Raw genomic sequence first — 21,010 nt, forward strand, 5'->3', positions numbered from 1 at the left:
CCGGAAATATGGATACTTTCACCCCATTCAGGACCATCTCCTCATTGTCCCTTGATTGCCGCAGGATAGTGTCCCGGTCTTTAAAATGCAGGATCTTCGCCAGTATAGGCCGAGGTGGTCTGCCTGGCGGAAGCGGCCTCATGGGGACTCTGTGCGCCCGCTCCACCGCATATAGGGAAGACAGACCTTTCTCATGAAATAACTGATACAACCATTTCTCCACAAACTCTGTAGCATTGTCCCCCTCCGTCTTTTCTGGCACTCCAACAATCCTCAGGTTGTTCCTTCTGGACCTGTTCTCCAGATCGTCTGTTTTAGCATATAAAGCAGCTATGTCCTTAGCAGTTGTTTTAGCCGCTATTTGTAGAGGCCGAACCTCATCTTCTATAGTAGACACCCTCTTCTCCAATTCAGAGGTGCGCTCAGATATCTTATGGAGGTCGTAGGGTCTCATTTTTTGCGGGATGAGGTGACAGTTTTATTGGTACCATTTTGTTTGATATACACCTTTTTGATCGCTTTGTGTTGCACTTTTTGTGATGCAAGGTGACAAAAATGTCTTTTTTTTACAGTTTTTATTTTTTAGGGTGTTTATCTAATATGTGTAGTTTTTTAAAAAAAATTATAGGAAAAGGCAATTTTTTATTTTACATTTTTATTTATTTTTAATTTTATTATTTTCAATTTTTTTTTATCAAGTCCCTCTTGGATCTTGAAGATCCAGTGGGGCTGATGGCTGTACTATACTTTGCAATGCTCATGCATTGCAAAGTATAATACTATCAGATGCCCTGTAGGTGGCAACACTGGATGCTTTTGCAAAGCGTCCGGTTGCCATGGCAACCATCGGGCGCTGCCGCGGCATCTATGTGGTTACAGCAGAGTGTCAGCATAGAGCTGACACTCTCTGCTGATGGCGGCGGCTCAGGAATGGAGCCGCCGCCATCACACACAGCAGGGGGACCACATCGAAGGCAGGGGACAGCGCTGGAAAGGGGAGGTACGGCCAACATTGAGGGAGGCTGAGGCAGCACTAAATGGGGGCAGGAGGAATGTATGGGGCGGGGATGGGCGGGTTGCATCAGGGCAGGTGCTGTGGAGATGAGCTTCAGGGGCAGACGGACACAAGGGTGGACTTGGAGGGGCACAGATCGGGGGATCATGAGGAACACTACCTGATTTAAGGCTCTGATCTGCAGAACACAGATCAGAGCCTGAAACCAGCATCGGATCGATTGCCGGCAAGGGGCCACTCTGATTGGTCCCTTGCCGGCATTACTGAACTGTATGCTGTCCGTGACAGCAGCAGGACAGGGGCAGAAGCTTTAATCAAAGCGCTTTGCAGCGCTTGGATTAAAGAACTGGCTTGACGTTTATACACATGGGGTAGCTGCACGGAGAATGTACAAATATCACGTATATAAACAGATTGCAGTCGTGAAGGGGTTAATAAAGACCAATTGGAAAAATGATTTTTAGCTCAAAAATAAGTAATTGACCCCAAAGGTGTGCATAGCCTTTAAAACTGTCAAAATTTCTCTAAAAATAGGCCTTCATTAGAATGCAGCTGAAGTTTATAATGTTTGAAAAAAGTATGCGGGGAACTCCATGTGGCAGCCCTGCAAATCTGCTCTATAGAAGCGGAAGCACTCTCTGCCCAAGTAGTAGAGACTGATTTAGTAGAGTGAGCCCCGAACCCCGATAGTGGAACAGCTCCCTTGGAAGAGTATGCTAAGTAAATAGCCTGCCTGATCCATCTAGTGATAGCCTGGGAAGATGCAGCGGAGCCCTTCTTACTACCCTGAAAGCAAAGCAAGAGACATGGCTCTATGATTTTAACATCTCCTACAGTGATGAATCTTTCTACCCAGGGATGACCCGCTAAATAGGGCGCTTAAGGCTAAGATCTGCACCATTAAAGTGCTAGGTCTAAGTTTTTTCCTCCAACCTTCCTGTAAGAAATTTAAGACAAGAGGAATATCTGGAGCCTCCAGAACATCCACTGGTTTATCGGCAAATCTGCAGAAAGCCCTCCAAATCCTCAAATAAATGTCAGAAATGACCTTCTTACAACTAGCCATCAAAAGCCAGGCAGTCAAATTAAGACTCTCCACTTGTGGATGAAGGATTGGTCCCTGAGCTAGAAGACCCCGGAAAACTGGAAGAACCCAGAGGGTGGCGACTGACATTCTGCAGAGCTCTGAAAACCACACCCTCCTTGGCCAAAAGGGGGCTATCACTATAACTGTAGCACAATCTTCCCTGATCTTTTTGAGTATTCTTGGCAAGGTTTTTGAATCTTTGATGAGATCAGCAGAGCTTTGTGTAAGGGCAAAAGACACCTCTGGGACTTTGAATCTAAGATCATCCCCAAAAAAGTGCACTTTTGACTCGGTTGCAAACTGGACTTTTCTAAGTTTATTTCCCATCCTAGTTTGTCCAGAACTCTCTATACCAGGTAATCTACACTTTCAAGATGTGATCTGACTGGGCGAGGAGCAGAAAATCATCTAGGTAGGGAATTATCACTAAGTTCTCTCTCACACGAGCCATCATCTCTGCAATGATCTTCGTAAAAACCCTTGGGGCCTGAGACAGTCCAAAGGGAAGGGCCTGGAATTGGGCATGGTTCTGCTAAGAGAACTGCTACTCAAAAACTTTTGGTGGTGGGGATGGATAGGAACATGATAATAAGCATCCCTGAGAATCACTGTGGCCATGTAACAATCTGGGAGGAGGTAGTTCACTGCTGACCTGATGGATTCCATCCGAAATTTTTCGTACACCAAAAAAGGTTCAGACATTTTAAGTTTATTATGGTACGAAAAGAACTAGCTTGATGGAAGGAAAACCCCTCTTTTTATCAGAGGCCTTTTCAAGAAGATCGTCGAGGACCGGGCCAAATAAGAATGCCACAAAGCTTAGCCTTAGAGCTAACATCTCTGCTCCAGCTTTTCAACCAGATAGCTCTACAGGCAGAATTGGATAAAGCAGAAGCCCTGGCTGATAATCTCAGGGAGTCGGATAAGGTATCCACCATAAAATCTAGGGCATTATAAAAAGAAGGAAAAGAGGATATCAACTCCTCCCTAGGTGTACCCCCTTTAATGTGATCCTCCAACTCCTTCATCAATGCCTTAAGGGATCTAGCTACCGAAGTATGGGGCAATTGCTGGATTAAAGGCAGACGCCGAGGCTTCCCAATTTTTCTTTAAAAAGAAGTCTGCCCTTCTATCCATTGGGTCCTTTAGAGAACCCATATCCGCAAATAGAAGTGTTTTTGTTTAGTTTTTTAGCTATTTTGGCCACAGGGGCTCTATCCCAAGAGGCAGTCACCTCCTCCTCAAAGGGGTATTTATGTTTCACAGAGGAGGGAATAAAAAAAACTTCCTATCAGGCTTTTTCAATTTTTTGGCAATAACAGCATGAATATTTTTATGTACATCAATGACTATTTTTATTTTATTTTATTTTTTTAGGTCCCAGACCCTAAAACGTAGAGTCCTGAACAGACTGCGTCGGCTTTTGGTCATCTCAACCCATAGTAGCTTGCACAACCTTTACTAGGGAATTAATGTTCTCTGTATGAAAAAGCAGCTTCCCAGTGGCTTCCTCATCAGAGGAGTCATTTGATGAAAAACATTCTTCCTCTTCCTCCAATCCAGAAATTACATCACTGTGACTAGAGGGGGGATGTGATGCAGCTGCAGAGGTACTAGGGCGGCTTTTTAGCAGACCTGCTAACCAACTCCTTTAACCTCCTCCTGGATCATCTGCTTGATGCTTCCCATCAGAGACGGAGCTTCCTCCTCCATTAACTTGCTCACACAAGCCTGGCAAAGGGGCTTCGCCCAGGCAGAGGGTAGTTTGTTTTTACATATAGCACACCCCTTGTCCTTAGATCTGGAGACCTTCCTAGACTCCTTAGACACCTAGACATAGAGGATGACCCCCATGAGTAAACAACCACATGCACATAGGGGGATCACCCCTCTTACCCCACCGTGGTACCAGTTTATCATTGGCGGTTTCAGTGGCTTCTGCGCACTCAGACTGCTCTATGTTCAGACACCGGATCTTCCAAATGGAGGACCTGCCAGCTTCTTCTTGCATCAGGAAGGTAAAAACACCCCCCTGGGCCGAAAAGGAGAGGAGCGGGGAGGAGGGAGAAAGAGGCCCAGACTTAGCAGCAGCTCCTAAAGGAGACTTATGCCGCACGGGTAAGCCCTCCTACACACTTTCAAAGCCCACAGCTCCATCTATTGACGGTTTCCGACTCCCTCCTGTCCCCTTAGGACAGGAAACAGAACTGGAGGTGGAGAGGTGAGGTCCCTCTTTTAAAATGAAAAACATGAAAAACATGAAAAAAACATGAAAAAAACATGAAAAAAATGATATATATAATTTGGTATCATCATAATCGTATTGACCCACATGTATCATATCATATATACTGCATCAAGAACCCCATAAAAAATAACACTGACAGAACTGCATTTTTGCCAAAAAATAATGATCAGAAGTCATATGTACCCCAAATTGGTACCATTAAAAACTTTAGTCTGTCCCGCAAAAAAACAAGCCCTCAGCCGCCTTTGTTGCCAAAAATAAATAAATGTTATGGATGTTAGTAAATGGAAAAACCCCTCAGAATAAAGTTATATCATATATACCACATCAGACCATCTCAGAGAGGCTGGATAAGTAAAAGCATTCTAAAATTGCTACCACATAAAGTGAAGTGTCAGATTTGCAAAAAATGGCATGGTCCTTAAATGGGTATTCTGCTCCATCTGTTCCTATGGGAACACTGGAGAAAGTCGAGTGCAGCACTTTACTATCTCCGGCACTCCTATAGAAATGAAAGAAGGGGCAGTATACTTTTCCGACCAGCTTCCCATTCCCATCCAATTCTGGGGGGGGTGGGGGGGGGGGGCCTCTCTTGATCGGGGAGGTTCTAGCAGTAGGACCCCCACTAACCTCCAGCTGTGGTGAAACTACGACTCCCAGCATGTAACATTCATTTCTAAAGAGTTCTGAGAACAGCCAAGCAAGTGTGCATCTTGGGATACGTAGTTTTACCACAGCTGGAGTGCAGGAGGTTAGCCATCACAGGCATTGGGTATAACTTGTTATAATCAGATTACAACTTTAAGGTAATGAGGTTAAATAGGACCATTCTTCCATCTGTGTTTATGTAATGGGAGCAGATCCAAGAAAAGTGAAAAAGGAAACCATCCCAGTAATTTCCCCACAGTCTTCTAGAGATAGTAACATAGTACATAAGGCCGAAAAAAAGACATTTGTCCATCCAGTTCGGCCTGTCATCCTGCAAGTTGATCCAGAGGAAGGCAAAAAAAAAACTGTGAGGTGGAAGACAACTTTCCCCCACCCTAGGGGAATTAAAAATTCCCTCCCGACTCCAATCAGGCAATCAGCTCCATGGATCAACGACCCCTCTCTAGTAGCTATATCCTGTAATATTATTACGCTCCAGAAATACATCCAGGCCCCTCTTGAATTCCTTTATTGTACTCACCATCACCACCTCCTCAGGCAGAGAGTTCCACAGTCTCACTGCTCTTACCGTAAAGAATCCTTTTCTATGTTTGTGTACATTTAAAAAATAAATAAGATGCAGAATGGACTATCCTTAATTCTAAAGGGCTAAACTGTACTGCACTTTGGGCCTCATCTATCAACACTGGTCAGTTTCATATTTGCACTAACTTTTGTGACTTCCCCCTTCTCACCACTTTTCAAAAGCAGCGAGGAAGTAGGGCAGAGTTAAAGGGAACCTGTCACCTAGATTTTGGGTATAGAGCTGAGGACATGGGTTGCTAGATGGCCGCTAGCACATCCGCAATACCGAGTCCCCATAGCTCTGTGTGCTTTTATTGTGTAAAAACACCGATTTGATACATATGCAAATTAACCTGAGATGAGTCCTGTATGTGAGAGAAGTCAGGGACAGGACTCATCTCAGGTTAATTTGCATATGTATTAAATCGTTTTTTAACACAATAAAAGCACACAGAGCTATGGGGACTGGGTATTGTGGATGTGCTAGCGGCCATCTAGCAACCCATGTCCTCAGCTCTATACACAAAATCCCGGTGACAGATTCCCTTTAAGCAGGGATGGGCTGTCAACATAAACTTCTTGATAAATTCATCAAGTCTAAAGACAGGAAATGGCGAACATTGTATCTATACCTGCCCATAATAGGTGTGAACCTAAAGATGCACAAACCTGCGCTGGAGTGAGATCCGCCTGATTTGTAATGAGGCAGAAGCCTCTTAACAAATAAGGCGCATCTCTGCCTTGCCGTGCCCCAGAAACTGAAGTCTACGCAAGCTACAGCCACGTTGTCTTTGAAGACAAAATAGTTACAAATTATGGAGCACACATGTCGTGCGCCATAATGTGCAACTTTTTTACGCCACAACTCTTGATAAATGTCCCTCATTAGCTTAATAAATTTGGTGCAACACAGGTTTGGTTAAGAGTCTTAATAAATCCGCCCCATGGATTCACCCTTTTCCTCCTCATGATTATGGACACATAAAATTAGGAGCAATCATTGCCTCCCACAAACTATAACAAGTCATTTTTGATGCTGTGCATTAGAAGGTACACATCCTGTCAATTCACTAAGTTGCTGCATTTTACATCACATCTACGCCAAAATAAAGTCACTACAGCACAGTAAAAGGACAACATGGAGAACATAGAATCTGAGCCCTATTACCTATAGATGTAGCCATTATTCACTTCCAATTAACAGTCCTCATAGGTTACATTGTTATTGTATGGATAGAAATCTGGAAATATGTATCATCTACAGTATATAAAAGTTGGCATACTTAGGCTACATGTATAAGCAATGACGCAAAATCATACACATAGGAATCGCGTGTAATCTATCATAGAACTAGGCAGGGACAAGCACATAAAGCCAAAATACAGTAAACGCAAGGAAAAGGCACAAAGTCAACAACCGAGCACTCAGGACGCTACCGTCAAGGCATTTTACAGTCTTGAATTCTCACCAAGTTTATCAAGTGTAGTGATAAGATCAGATGGAACAAAAGAGTCCAAGTCAGCATCCAAAATTCCAAGAGGGTCCAGCTGAGACACATGATGCCCACGGATCTGTCCAAGTTGGAGAGGTAAGCCAAGGAAAACAAAAATCACAAGATAAGGTCATCAAATGGCCAGGTATGATGCTCACCAATGTCGGTGTGCCCCACTCTATCTTCATCCATGGTATCACCAAAAAAGACTTGATTAATTCCTAACGGATCCAAACTTGCAGCATGGTGCCCTCTGATCTGCAAGTAAGGACAAGACTGCTGGCTGAAAGCACTGCTTTCTATGATGCCACTACAACTATTGCCAGGCTGCTAAGAGAACATTCATATACACTGGTTTAGATAAAAGCAGGAGTGAAATATAACTGCAGATTTCTTCCGTTTTAAAATTAAAATTGATGAGTTCTATATTCACTCTGCATCTCATGCGTCTCATCTCTGCATCTGTTGCTGTCAGCTAAGGGTACTTTCAGACTAGCGTTATTCATTTCCGGTATTGAAATCCGGTAAAGGCTGTCAATACCAGAAAAAATGCATCAGTTTTGTTCTAATGCATTCTGAATGGAAAGCAATCCGTTCAGTATGCATCGAGATTGCCAGATCCGGTTTTCCGGTCTGCGCATGTGCCGGAACATAGGAGGAGCTATTTTTGCTTTTGATCTTTGAAAAAAATTAAATACCGGATCCTTTATTCCGGGTGACACGGATCAGTTATATCACCGGATCCGTCTAACAGATCTGGAAAAAACAAACATATTTCCGTTTGCATACAGTTTGCCAGATCCGGCAGGCGGTTCTGTTTCCGCAACTGCCTGCCGGATCCGAACAACGCTAATGTGAAAGTACCCTAAAAAAAAATGCACAGGACACAGCAGCACAAGTTAATTTAGAACACTGAGCTAAAGAGCTGCCTCATCCTTTTCTCTGCTTCTCAGGGATTATGGTCTAATTCATACATAATACAGATGAAGTACAGAGAGAGGAGGGTGGGGGTACGGGTAATGAGCAGCAGCACTCGTATGCAATCTCCACTACCACCGCCTGTCCTGACCATCATAATGCCTGACAAGCAGAGCAGAGAGGAGGACTAGACATTTTATTTCCCCTGATGATTTCTTCCTAGACAAAATGAGCCATTATAACTAATAAAAAGGTATTTTGGAAATTATTTATAACAATGTAATAGTTAAGTATTTTCAGTAATTTTATTTTACAATTCGCAGAGACCCCCTTTCAGTATCAGTCAATGAATGCATAAACTTGGAGCAATATCTATGCATCCATATAGAATAAGGGTATGTTCACACATGCCTTGTGGTCTCTGGAAGTCTGTTCCGGCAGAGTTTACTGTATGCAGCATAGCTAAACACTGCTGCGCACCCCCGGATCCTCATTGACAGTATTTTCTGTCCAGCCGTCAGTCCGAGCTGAACTCCAGTAGTCTGTTCTTCTGCAGGAAGAGACTACTGGAATTCAAGGTGAATATGTAAACCTAGACTAACTGTCCAAAATGGTGATTACAAGCATACCAATGTGGGCATTATGGTGGCTCGATGATTTGCAAAGTTGCCTTGCAGCAATAGGCTCCTGAATCTGACCAGGTTTAGGTGACCCACCTTGTAGTCAATAACACTCCTATGAATATGGCCCAACACTGAGCTCAATAATAAGGCAGCATGCAATTCTCATGTAAGCTCCCTCTAGTGGTGGTTGCAGGCAGCCATATTTTTGTCTTTTAGCTTTTTGTATATGTGGGATATGTAAAGAGAATCAGCAAACAATTCAAAAAGAATCAGAGCTTCTTAAAATTCCACAAACCTTTATTCTTTCTTCATATTAAAAAATACAACAGTAGTTCACCTGACCTGGCATTGTCATGAACGTAGCTCAACATGCATAAGTCAGATGAACTACTGATGTTTTTTTAATATGAACAAAGGTTTATAGAATTGTAACCCTTTCTACCCCAGGCCAGTTTTCACCTTCCTGCCCAAGCCATTTTTTGCAAATCTGACGTGTCACTATATGTAATAATAACTATGGAACACTTTTATTTATCCAGGCCATTCTGAAATTGTTTTCTCGTGACACATTGTACTTCATGACAGTCATAAATTTGAGTCAATATATTTCACCTTTATGAAAAAATGACAAATTTACCAAAAATTATAAAAAGATCGCAATTTTCAAAATTTCAATTTCTCTGCTTTTAAAACAGAAAGTGATACCTCATAAAAAATGTATTACTTAACATTCCCCATATGTCTACTTTACGTTGGCATCATTTTGTAAATGTCATTTAAAATTTTTTAGGACATTAGAAGGCTTAGAATTTTAGAGGCAATTCTTAAAATTAAAATTTCCAAAACCCACTTTTTAAGGACCAGTTCAGGTCTGAAGTCACTTTGTGGGGCTTACAGCCAAACAAAACTCAATATTTATTACCCCGATTCTGTGGTGTACAGAAACACCCCACATGTTGTCGGAAACTGATTTAAGGGCGCACTGCAGGGCGCAGAAGAAAAGGAACACCATATGGTTTTTGGAAGGCAAATTTTGCTGGATTGGTTTTTTAGATGCCATGTCCCATTTTAAGCCCCCCCTGATGCACCCTTACAGTAGAAACTCGCCAAAAAGTGACCCCATTTTGGAAACTAGGGGATAAGGTGCCAGTTTTATTGGTACTATTTTGGGGTACATATGATTTTAAATTGCTCTAGATTACGTTTTTTGTGAGGCAAGGTAACCAAAAAATGTCTGTTTTGGCACAGTTTTTATTTTTTACAACATTTATCTGACAGGGTAGATAATGTGCTATTTTTTTAGAACAGGTCGTTACGGACGCAATTATATCAAATATGTCTACTTTCTTTGTGTGTTTGTTTCAGTTTTACATAATAAAGCATTTTATTTTATTTTTTATATTGTTTTTGTGTCTCCATTTTCTGAAAGCCATTTTTTTTTTTCTGCAGAGACTCATTTTTTTGCAGGAATAGTTGACTTTTTATTGGTATATATGATTTTTTTATCATTTATTAGTACACTTTATGGGGCAAGGTGACCCAAAAATTTGTAATTTTGGCACAGTTTTTTTTATATTTTTCCAGCGTTCACCCGAGAGGTTAGGTCATCTGATATTTGTATCGAGCAGATCATTACAGACGTGGCAATACCTAATAAGTATACTTTTTCTTATTTAAGTTTTACCCAATAATAGAATTTTTTAAACAAAAAAAAAGATGTTTTAGTGTATCCATAATCTGAGAGGCATAGCTTTTTTTTATTTTTTGACCGATTGTCTTTTCTTAGGAAGGGTCTCCATTTTTGCGGGATGAGGCGACAGTTTGATTGTTACTACGGTATTTTGGAGGGCATACGCATGTACGTGATGTAATGTGACAAAAAAATGCTTTTTTTGACACAGTTTTTATTTTTTATGGTGTTTAATCGATGGGGCGGATCATGTGATATATTTATAGAGCGATACCTAATATGTGTTTTTCTTTTTTTTTCAATTTTTTATTATAAAATCAGGGGAAAGGGGGCGTTTTTCTTTATTCACTTAAACTTTTTTTTATTGAAAAGTTTTTTTACTTTTTTCTGACTAAAATTTTTGGGGGTCTGATCCCCTCTGCAATGCATTACAATACATCTATATTGTAATGCATTGCCTGTTAGTGTATTACACATAGTAATACACTAACAGGTTGCCTAGGAGACCCAGCCTGAGGCTGGATCTCCTGGGCACTCGTAGAAGGCAGGTCCCCATGCTGTGCAAGGCAATGGGCTGCCTCTGCACGGTATCGGTCTGCCTTCTCACCCATCGGGTCCCTGCCACGGCAGCGCAGGGACCCGATGGGCTCCCTCACCCGCAGCAAACCCCTTCTATGTCGCGGTCAGCATACAGCATACAGCAGGGGTCCGGCTAACGGGAACAGCCGGTCCCCTGCAACTGATCGGGCAGCTCCTGCACCCGCCCGATCAGCGCACCATAAAAGTACTGCGCTGGGTGGCAAGTCACGTCCCGCTGCGTCATACTATTACAACGCTAGTCGGGAAGGAGTTAAGAAGCTCAGATTCTCTTTGAATTGTTTGGATACTCTGCAGGTCCTGTAGTATGACTCAAGAGCAGGACCATCTACCACAGGGGAGTGTTTCTGATGGGACATTTATTGTAGTGCACACTAGATTACTAAGAGAAGGGAGGTCCTGATCCCCATGTTTGATTCATGGTCATTCCTTATTTCAGGTACAGTGATTATTGCTATCATCATGATATTGTTATATTATGTGTTATTTTTCTGTATGTGCTAATGCCGCCATCTATGTAAGTATATTGTGGAGATTTGATTGTGATGAAATTTTACTATGGAAGCCTGATCAGAGACTCATTGTAGTACACAACATGTTTCAAGGAGATGGGAGGTCCTTTTTTGACCCATGTTCATGCCTTACTGCAGATGACGGTGTTAATAAAGAATCTAAATCCCAACCACTCCAATGTTAAATCATTAACAGGAGCCTACTGTTCTATACAGTACATATACCGAAAGGTAAAGCGGCCGAGAACGTTAGACCTGAAAATGAAAGGTGTAAAAGGGAGGTGATGCACTTTCAATAGGTATTCTCATCACAGACATTTATAGCATATCCACAGGATAAGTCATAAATGTCTGATAGACATGGGTCCCACCTCGAGAACAGAGATCTCCAAATCTCATCAAGGAGGCTAGCAGCTGTTGTTGTACGCCATTTTCATAACTCCCAATCTCTTCAATCGGATTTACCATATGTAAGAGCATGGCACAGCGATCTCAGCTTTATATGTAATACCAGACACCTCTGCTTTAACGCTCCACCACCTGGTTGTAGGTCCCAGAGGTAGGACCCATATCTGTCATCTATTGAATTTCCTTTGGAAATTCCATACATATTTGTGATGAGAATAACCATATAAAGGTAAAACAAATAAATGTCAGATGAGAGAATAGGTGTGAACTCAGAATGGTACATTTATTTACATAGTAGACATCTGGAAATGAAAATACTAATGTAGAAATATTTTAATTAACCAAAAAAAGCATATTCCGGAGATTTAGTTGTGTTGTACGGAGCTTACCTGGTATGCTCTGATTAATGACTGCACTGCCAGATGGTCTTCCACCAGTTTCTCTGCTTTAGCCGAAGCCATAGCAAGACCTTGGCTGCGAATCAACAATGCTTTATTTTGCATATCAGCGGCTTCTGTCTGATGGGCTTCACCAGGCACAGCCATAGCATCAGCACTGCGGAAAAAAGTATCCCAAGACTGTAAATAAAAAAACACAAGATTAGAATCTTTGTGAGAATAAGACATTTAAAAATTAGAATAAGAAATATACTGAATGAGGATGGGTGGATTAAAGCAGTTGTACTACTTAATCTTAAAGTTAGGTGTTAGGGCTCATGCACATGACAGTATTTTGCATTCAGTATACTGGCCGTTTTTTTAGTTCAGTATGCGGTACATATACTGAACCATTTCAATGGTTCAGCAAAAAAAAAAACTGGTGTCTCCGTGTGCATTCCGTTTCAGTATTTCCGTACCATGAAAAGATAGAACATGTCCTAGTCTTTGTCTGCAAATCACGGTGCTTGGCTCCATTCAAGTCAATGGGTCCGCAAAAAAAAAACGGAACACATACGGAAATGCATCCGTATGTCTTCCGTTTTTGTGGAACCTTCTATTGAAAATGTTATGCCAAGACCAATTTTTTCTATGTAATTACTGTATACGGCATATGGAAAAACAGAACGGAAAGGAAACGGAAACACATAGTTTCACATCGAGGACAATAAAGGAAGGCACATTTCCGTGCCTGCATTGTCTTCAATGTTCTCATATTATTAAGGGTTCTGAGGTATATCATCCTCACACAGGAAAGGCCTTCAAGATTGAAGGTTTTTTCACTTGTAAGTCAAAAAATGTGATCTATTTGATCAAATGCCCATGTGGGCTTGCGTATGTGGGCGAAACTATGCAAACGGTGAGGGACAGGATATGCAAGCATAAGTCCATAATTAGGACTAAAAATGTATTACTACCTTTGCCTTACCACTTTGATAAATGTAAACATTCTATATCAGGTTTCAGAGCAAATTGTGAGACCAAGGAGATGAGGAGATATAAAAAAAAACGTTTACTTCGTAGAGAGGCTTTTTGGATACATACGCTTGATACATTGTATCCCAGAGGTCTTAATCGCGATTATGAGGTTGTAAGGTTATGAGACTACCGTATTTTTCACCCCATAAGATGCACTTTCCCCCCCAGAAAAAGTAGGGGAAAAGTGCCCCTGCGTCTGGGAAAAATGCTGGCAATTTACATCGCAGTCCGCGATGTATTAGTGAGGAAGGAGGAGGGTCTGTAGTAGGCGGGGAGAGCAGCGGGCCATGCATGCTCTGTACTCTGGCCCGCTGCTCAGTATGTACTGTATTATACCTAGTGTTAATCATAATATCTAAACTGCGCTCCCCCTTCTCCCCATCTGTACCGTACTTAGGCTACTTTCACACTAGCGTTCATGGGTCCGTTCGTGAGCTCCGTTTGAAGGAGCTCACGAGCGGACCCAAACGCCTCCGTCCAGCCCTGATGCAGTCTGAATGGAGCGGATCCGCTCAGACTGCATCAGTCTGGCGGCGTTCAGCCTCCGCTCCGCTCGCCTCCGCACGGACAGGCGGACAGCTGAACGCTGCTTGCAGCGTTCAACTGGCCGTGCGGAGGCGAGCGGATCCGTTCAGACTTACAATGTAAGTCAATGGGAACGGATCCGCTTGAAGATGTCACCCTATGGCTCAATCTTCAAGCGGATCCGTCCCCCGTTGACTTTACATTGAAAGTCTGAACGGATCCGCTCAGGCTGCTTTCACACTTAGAATTTTTTCTAAGTTATTAATGCAGACGGATCCGTACTGAACGGAGCCTCCGTCTGCATTAATATGATCGGATCCGTTCAGAACGGATCCGATCAAGCGCAAGTGTGAAAGTAGCCTTACCGGTACATGTCACACTCCGTCTCCTGTAGTGAGCACTAGCAGGCAGGCCGGTCTGCAGGCGGCCGTAACTCACTGAGGTCACGTGCCTGCTCCGCCTACTTTATGAATGAAGCAGGCGGAGCAGGCACGTGACCTCCGTGAGTTACAGCCGCCTGCAGCCCAGCCTGCCTGCTAGCGCTCACTACAGGAGACGGGAGAGTGACATGTACCGGTAAGTACGGTACAGATGGGGAGCAGGGGGAGCGCAGTTTAGATATTATGATTAACACTAGGTATAATACAGTACATACTGAGCGGTGGGGCCAGAGTACAGAGCCTGCACTGCCCCGCGGCTCTCACCGCCTACTACAGCCCCTCCTTAGGGATCTATGGATGGGATAATGATGATGGGGGGATCTGTGGATGGCATTATGATGGTGGGGGGGATCTGTGGATGGCATTATGATGGTGGGGGGGGGATCTGTGGATGGCATTATGATGGTGGGGGGGATCTGTGGATGGCATTATGATGGTGGGGGGGGATCTGTGGATGGCATTATGATGGTGGTGGGGGATCTGTGGATGGCATTATGATGGTGGGGGGGGATCTGTGGATGGCATTATGATGGTGGGGGGGGATCTGTGGATGGCATTATGATGGTGGGGGGGGGGGGATCTGTGGATGGCATTATGATGGTGGGGGGGATCTGTGGATGGCATTATGATGGTGGGGGGGATCTGTGGATGGCATTATGATGGTGGGGGATATCTGTGGATGGCATTATGATGGGGGGGTCTGTGGATGGCATTATGATGGGGGGGGGATCTGTGGATGGGACTGTTATGGGGGATCTGTGGATGACATATATAGCAGTGTCATCCACAGATCCACTACCCCATAACAGTGCCATCCACAGATCCCCCCACCATCATAATGCCATCCACAGATCCCCCACCATCATAATGCCATCCACAAATCCCCCCACCATCATAATGCCATCCACAGACCCCCCCCACCATCATAATGCCATCCACAGACCCCCCCCCCCCACCATCATAATGCCATCCACAGACCCCCCATCATAATGCCATCCACAGCTCCCCCCCATAACAGTGCTATCCACAAATCCCCCACCCCATAACAATGCATCATCCACAGATCCCCCATAATAGTGTCATGCACAGACCGCCATTAGTTCAAACCCTACTTATTTTCCTGCTCAAAAACCTAGGTGCATCTTATAGCGCGAAAAATACGGTATATGTATGTTTTTCATACTGCTTGATTCGAATTTCTTTCTTTTCCTTTATTGTAGACATTATCGACTCGCTGATCTGCTATTTTCGATATTGTGAAAATCTTCTGTTATGTGTGTTCCCATGCTATAGTGAAACCAAGAAAATCGGTTGGTTTATTTTTTGTTCCTGCCCATAAGGGGGTGGATGATGTCACTTTGCTCAATTGATGTGTATATATAAGAGTCACTGTGAATTTGAGATGTATCAGTTGATGAAGGCTATATGCCGAAACGCGATTAATATTCGTAACACATTGGCGGTTTGCTGGATTTTCTATGTAATTTCTCTAGTCACACTCACTTGCATTCTGACACTGCTCCCACAAATAAGCAGTAAGATACTTGGGAACCCTCAGAATGCATTTTACTGCCGGTTGGTGGAAGCACAGCCTCCCAAAGCATGCGAGTAAGAGGATACAAATAACATATTTGAACTTGGCGTCATTTACACTTTACAACAATGATCAAAGTTTGGGAGGTGTTGGAACTGACATTCCCTTTAAGTGTATTTTAACTCCTTAGTGACAAAGCAAATTTTAGCCTCATGGGCCAGAAACATTGTCGGCCCATCTGTTGATGTTCCAGCAGTCATAACTTTTAGATTTTTTTCTTCAACTTAGGGTACTTTAATACTTGAGGCAGAGGATTCCGGAAGGCAGTTCCGTCGCCGGAACTGCCTGAAGGATCCGTCAAAACGTATGCAAACTGATGGCATTTGTCAGACAGATCAGGATCCATATGACAAATGCATTGAAATGCATCCGGAAAAACTGATCCGGAATTCACTTTTTGCGATCTGAGCATGTGCAGACCGCAATGCCAGATCCGTTTTGCCGGAACACTCGGGGCCCGTATCCGGCATTAATGCATGTCAATGGGAAAAAATGCAGAATCCGGCATTCCGGCAAGTGTTCCGGAATTTTGGACAGAGATAAAACCGCAGCATGCTGTGGTATTATCTCAGTCCTGAAAAGACAAAAAGACTGAACTGAAGACATCCTTAAGCATCCTAAATAGATTGCTCTCTATTCAGAATGCATTAGGATAAAACGGATCAGTTCTTTTCCGGTATTGAGCCCTTAGGACGGAACTCAATTCCAGAAAAGAATAACGCTAGTGTGAAAGTACCCTTAGCTGTATGTGGCCTAAATTTTGGGGAATGAGTTGTAGTGTTATAGGAATAATTCGAGATTTTTTTTTTGAGGAGGAGATAAAAACAACAATTTCAACAACGTTTTTTGGGATCTATTTTTACAGTGTTCACTGTGTGGTATAAATAGCTAGAACCACCTTGGTTTAAAAACTGGCAATCTAAGCTTTAAAACAACATCAGAATTGCAGTGTTAGCTGCAAAAACAACAAAAATACAGCCTTTAGAATTCAGGTTGGGTGTGAGAGCTACAGCTTTATGCAGCTCTCACTGAGACCAAATTCTAATGGCTGTGTTTCTGGTTTTATGGTTGCTAACATTGCAATCCTGGTATTGATTTAAAAGTTATATTGTAGCTTTAAAATAAAACCAAGATCATGCTCAATTCCAGCCTAAGGGCCCTTGCACACGACCGTATGCCCTCCGAGATATACGGTCTGCGAGCGGGCCCATATGTCCCGGAGCGGCATTGATCGTGCGCACGGGAGCACATGGCATCATAGATTACAAGCTTCCCGCGGGACTATTGTCCTGCAATCATAAAATCATATGAGTGCAGGACAACAGTCCTGCAGGCAGCCCGATGTGCACAGCATCATTGTAATATATGATGCTGTACGCTCCCGTGTGCACGATGAATGCTGCTCCGGGACATATGGCCCGCTCACGGACCGTATGTCTCGGAGGGCATACGGTCGTGTGCAAGGGCCCTAAGAAAGAGCCCTTAGAGGCACCTCCACCCCTCTGTGCAGCAACACTGCATAAAAACTATTCAGTCAAAACACTGTTAGGGAAAATCAGCAAATGGGTTAAATAGACCTCTGTTATGCTATCACATCTATGTGCACTGACAAATAAAATCTTATTTTTTTTTCCTAGAAGGGTCTACCAAAAACAAGCTGACCCCTATGATTAGCTGTAAATTGCAAGAGAACCTGGATACATCAATTTGATTCCTTTTCAGTGCCACTGCAGGTGGAATGAATTATTACACAGTTCCAAATGAAATCAACAAGTTGTCCATGCTGGGTCTTCTACAGCGAGATATGGCCTTGTAGTCACTTTCCACACCAGATAGCACGAGGTTGCTAAACAATATAGTGTCATTTATCTAGTAATTGGTTGCAGACAACTGATCTTGTTCTAAAACGTATATGTTCCCATCTCAACATTTATAGGACAGCCACAGGCTATGCCTTAAATGTCCATTGATTTATACCCACCCCTGAGATTTACACAAGCACACAGTGATTAAAGGATAAAATAAAACAAAAACCTTTAGTTCAGTCAGACAATAATTAGCATTGCAGGATCACATTGAAGTACCGTAGGTTTTTTTCACAAAAGTTTTTTTTAAAAACTATTTCTGGGTTGCCTTTAGGGCTGAAACGATTCAACTATGTAATTGATGTAATCGAGGCAAAAAAAATCCTCAATGCAATTTCCCTGCATTGAGGATTCGTTTAAATCACTGGCCAGGGCCTTGCGTGCACACATCGTCAGCGCGCTGGCTGACGCTGTGTGTGACGTCAGGTCCCTCCCAGTGCATACTGGGAAGAAGACGCGGTCCATCTCCTGCGGACTTAATGTCAGCGCACTGCCAGGAAAGGTAAGTATAAAGAGTTGGCGGGGTGATGTCATGCCCTGCTCAGGCTATGTGCGGAGGTCTGCCAGGTTAGCAGCACGTGTGTATCCTTTTTGTTTTGGAATTGAGCTATATCCGCCTCCCTTCAGGTGCACTGGGTGGGGTTGTTGGTTTGAGTTTAAATTACGCCCCCTCCGAGTGTCCTGTGCAGGTTATAGCTTCTGTCTGGCTCAGAGGAAGGAAGGATTTGCTGTTACTGCTCAGTACAAGATAAGTTGGTTTTGTTGCCTCTTTCCCCCTTTCCCCATCTTAGGGATTTTAGGGAATCTTCAGCCTGGGCCCGAGGACACGTTCATTCCCACCTTCAGAGTTTGATTGTGGGCATAGAAGTCTAGGGAGAGCTGGTAGGGATTTGTCAGGAGGTGACCTTTATCCCCAGCTTCTTGCCCAGACATTTGTTTTGTATTCTGTGTATCTTGTATCCTGTCTGCCGTGACATTATAACCCGCCAATACTTTGACTGCCACTTCTGAGCTGTGTTGAGATGGAGTCAATTGATGCACTAGTTGATCGCATGCAGGGATTATCCCTAGAGGTTGCGGATCTGCGTAATTCGGTCACACGGTGTCAGAATGCTCTGGCATCAGGTGCAATAGGAGGAAGTCAAATTTATGGGGAACCTAAAGTCGCTCTCCCTGATAGATTAGCAGGGGGTGTGGATGACTTTATCCGCTTTAAAGAGTCATGCAAGTTGTATTTTCGGCTGCGTCCATCTTCGTCTGGCAATGAGAGTCAGAGGGTAGGGATAATCATTTCCCTGCTTAAAGGGGACACGTAATCCTGGTCCTTTTCTCTGTCGTCCGGTTCTCTGGCCCTCCGGTCGGTGGAAGAATTTTTTAAAGCCTTGGGATTAATTTGTGATGATCCAGATCAGGTCTCAATGGCGGAATCTAAATTGTGTAATTTATTACAAGGTGAACATACTGCAGAGGCTTACTGCGTTGAGTTTAGGAGATGGGCTACCGAGTCAGAGTGTTACGTAGTCAGTTTTGTCAGGGGTTTTCTCCTTCCAGCTATGGTGGCGCTAGACTCAAGAATTTTTTTTGTTGAAGTATTCATTGACTGTGGTGCTGGGGTAAACCTTATTGATTTTCTTTTTCTTCAAAATCTGGGTCTAAGTACTTGCACTTTAGAAAGAGAGATTCCGGTTTTCGCAATTGATTCTTCCTCTCTTTTTCAAAGGAGTCTCACTCATATTGCTCATGGTATTCTGTTAAGGGTGGGTGATTCACATGTTGAGATCATGTCTTGTTTTGTCATGAAGGACTTGCCCGCTCCTATGGTCTTAGGGTTACAGTGGTTGACAAAACATAACCCAATTATAGATTGGCAAGCAAGACAGATCATTGGTTGGAGTGAATTTTATTCGGACAATTGTCTTGGCACATATATCTCTGGTGTGTCTACTACGGCTTTACCTCAGTATCTCTCAAGATTTTGCGGATGTCTTTTCGGAGGGTGGGGCTCAGGAATTGCCCCCTCATCGTGACTATGGTTGTCCAGTTAATCTCATCCCGGGGGCTAAGTTGCCAAAGTTTTGGCTTTACAATCTTTCTCAACCTGAAAGAGAGGTCATGCGGAATATTGCCGAGAATTTGGCAAAAGGTCATATTAGGCCATCTAAGTCTCCGGTGGCAGTGGGTTTATTCTTTGTAAAGAAAAAGGATGGATCACTGAGACCTTGTTTGGATTTCCCGGAATTGAACCGTATTACGGTCCGTGATCCGTATCCCCTTCCTTTGATCTCTTTTTGATCAGATTGTTAGAGCCAAGGTGTTCTCCAAGTTGGATTTAAGAGGGGCCTACAATCTGATCAGAATCAAGGAAGGGGATGAGTGGAAAACGGCCTTCAACACGCACGAGGGTCATTCCTAGAATCTGGTTATGCCTTTTCTGGTTATGCCAAATTGGAGAAATGTGTGATTTCTGTGCAGGAGCTTCCGTTTCTGGGATATCTGCTTTCTGACTCTGGTTTTCGTATGGACCCCGAAAAGGTCCGGGCGGTTCTGGAATGGGACCGACCGGAGAATCAGAAAGCTTTGATGCGGTTTTTGGGGTTTACTAATTATTATAGAAAATGTATCTTGTACTATTCTACCATTGTGAAACCTCTGACCGATATGACTAAGAAGGGCGCCGATGTCTCTGTCTGGTCGGTTGAGGCATTGCAGGCCTTTTCGGCTATTAAGGAATGTTTTGAGTCTGCTCCCATTCTGGTGCAGCCCGATGTGTCTCAACCATTCGTGGTGGAGGTTGATGCATCAGAGGTAGGGGTTGGAGCAGTACTGTCGCAGGGTTCATCCCCTGGCAAATGGGTTCCGTGTGCTTTTTTCCCCCCCAAGAAGCTCTCGGTCACCGAGAGGAATTATGATGTAGGAGATAGGGAATTGCTGGCCATCAAATTGGCCTTTGAGGAATGGCGCCACTGGTTAGAGGGGGCGTCTCATCCCGTTACAGTATATCCGGATCATAAGAATTTGGCTTACCTGCAATCTGCCAAGTGTCTGAATCCTAGACAGGCCAGATGGTCACTGTTCTTTACCAGGTGCAATTTTGTGGTTACTTTTCGCCTGGGGGTTAAAAACGTCAAGCCTGATGCGTTGTCTCGCAGTTTTCCTGGATCCTGCTCCGATTTTGGCTGATGGGGTGGTGGTCTCCACTCTGTATCCCGAATTGGAGATGGAGGTGTTGGGAGCCCAGGAGGGGGCTCCTGGTTCTTGTCCCCAGGGAGGTTGGTTGTTCCTGATGGACTGTGATACAAGGTATTCAAGGAACATCACGATACTGTCCTTGCTGGACATCCTAGTGG

General features: G+C 43.6%; 1 protein-coding gene and 1 non-coding gene across 7 annotated transcripts in view; both read right to left on the bottom strand.

The window, feature by feature from the left end:
* Positions 1–21,010, bottom strand: part of OGDHL (oxoglutarate dehydrogenase L) — a 235,419-nt gene that overhangs the window by 90,107 nt on the left and 124,302 nt on the right. For 5 of the 6 annotated variants that reach the window (XR_006390389.1, XM_044297687.1, XM_044297685.1 and 2 more), the window contains exons 3-4: positions 12,214–12,402; positions 7,053–7,155 (exon numbers count right to left, since the gene is read on the bottom strand). Coding sequence is in view for 5 of the 6 variants with exons in the window: in XM_044297687.1 (XP_044153622.1) it covers positions 7,053–7,155; positions 12,214–12,402 (292 nt within the window). In the remaining variant the exon portion in view is untranslated. Of the gene's footprint in view, positions 1–7,052; positions 7,156–7,234; positions 7,335–12,213; positions 12,403–21,010 lie in introns of all 6 variants that reach the window. The other variant, XM_044297689.1, reaches the window with a different exon arrangement.
* On the bottom strand, positions 867–952 carry LOC122942945. The gene has a single exon (XR_006390784.1). It is a non-coding gene; the product is annotated as a small nucleolar RNA SNORD71 (small nucleolar RNA).

This window comes from Bufo gargarizans, chromosome 6 (genome assembly GCF_014858855.1).
Source record: "Bufo gargarizans isolate SCDJY-AF-19 chromosome 6, ASM1485885v1, whole genome shotgun sequence".
NCBI classification, from domain to species: Eukaryota; Metazoa; Chordata; class Amphibia; order Anura; family Bufonidae; genus Bufo; species Bufo gargarizans.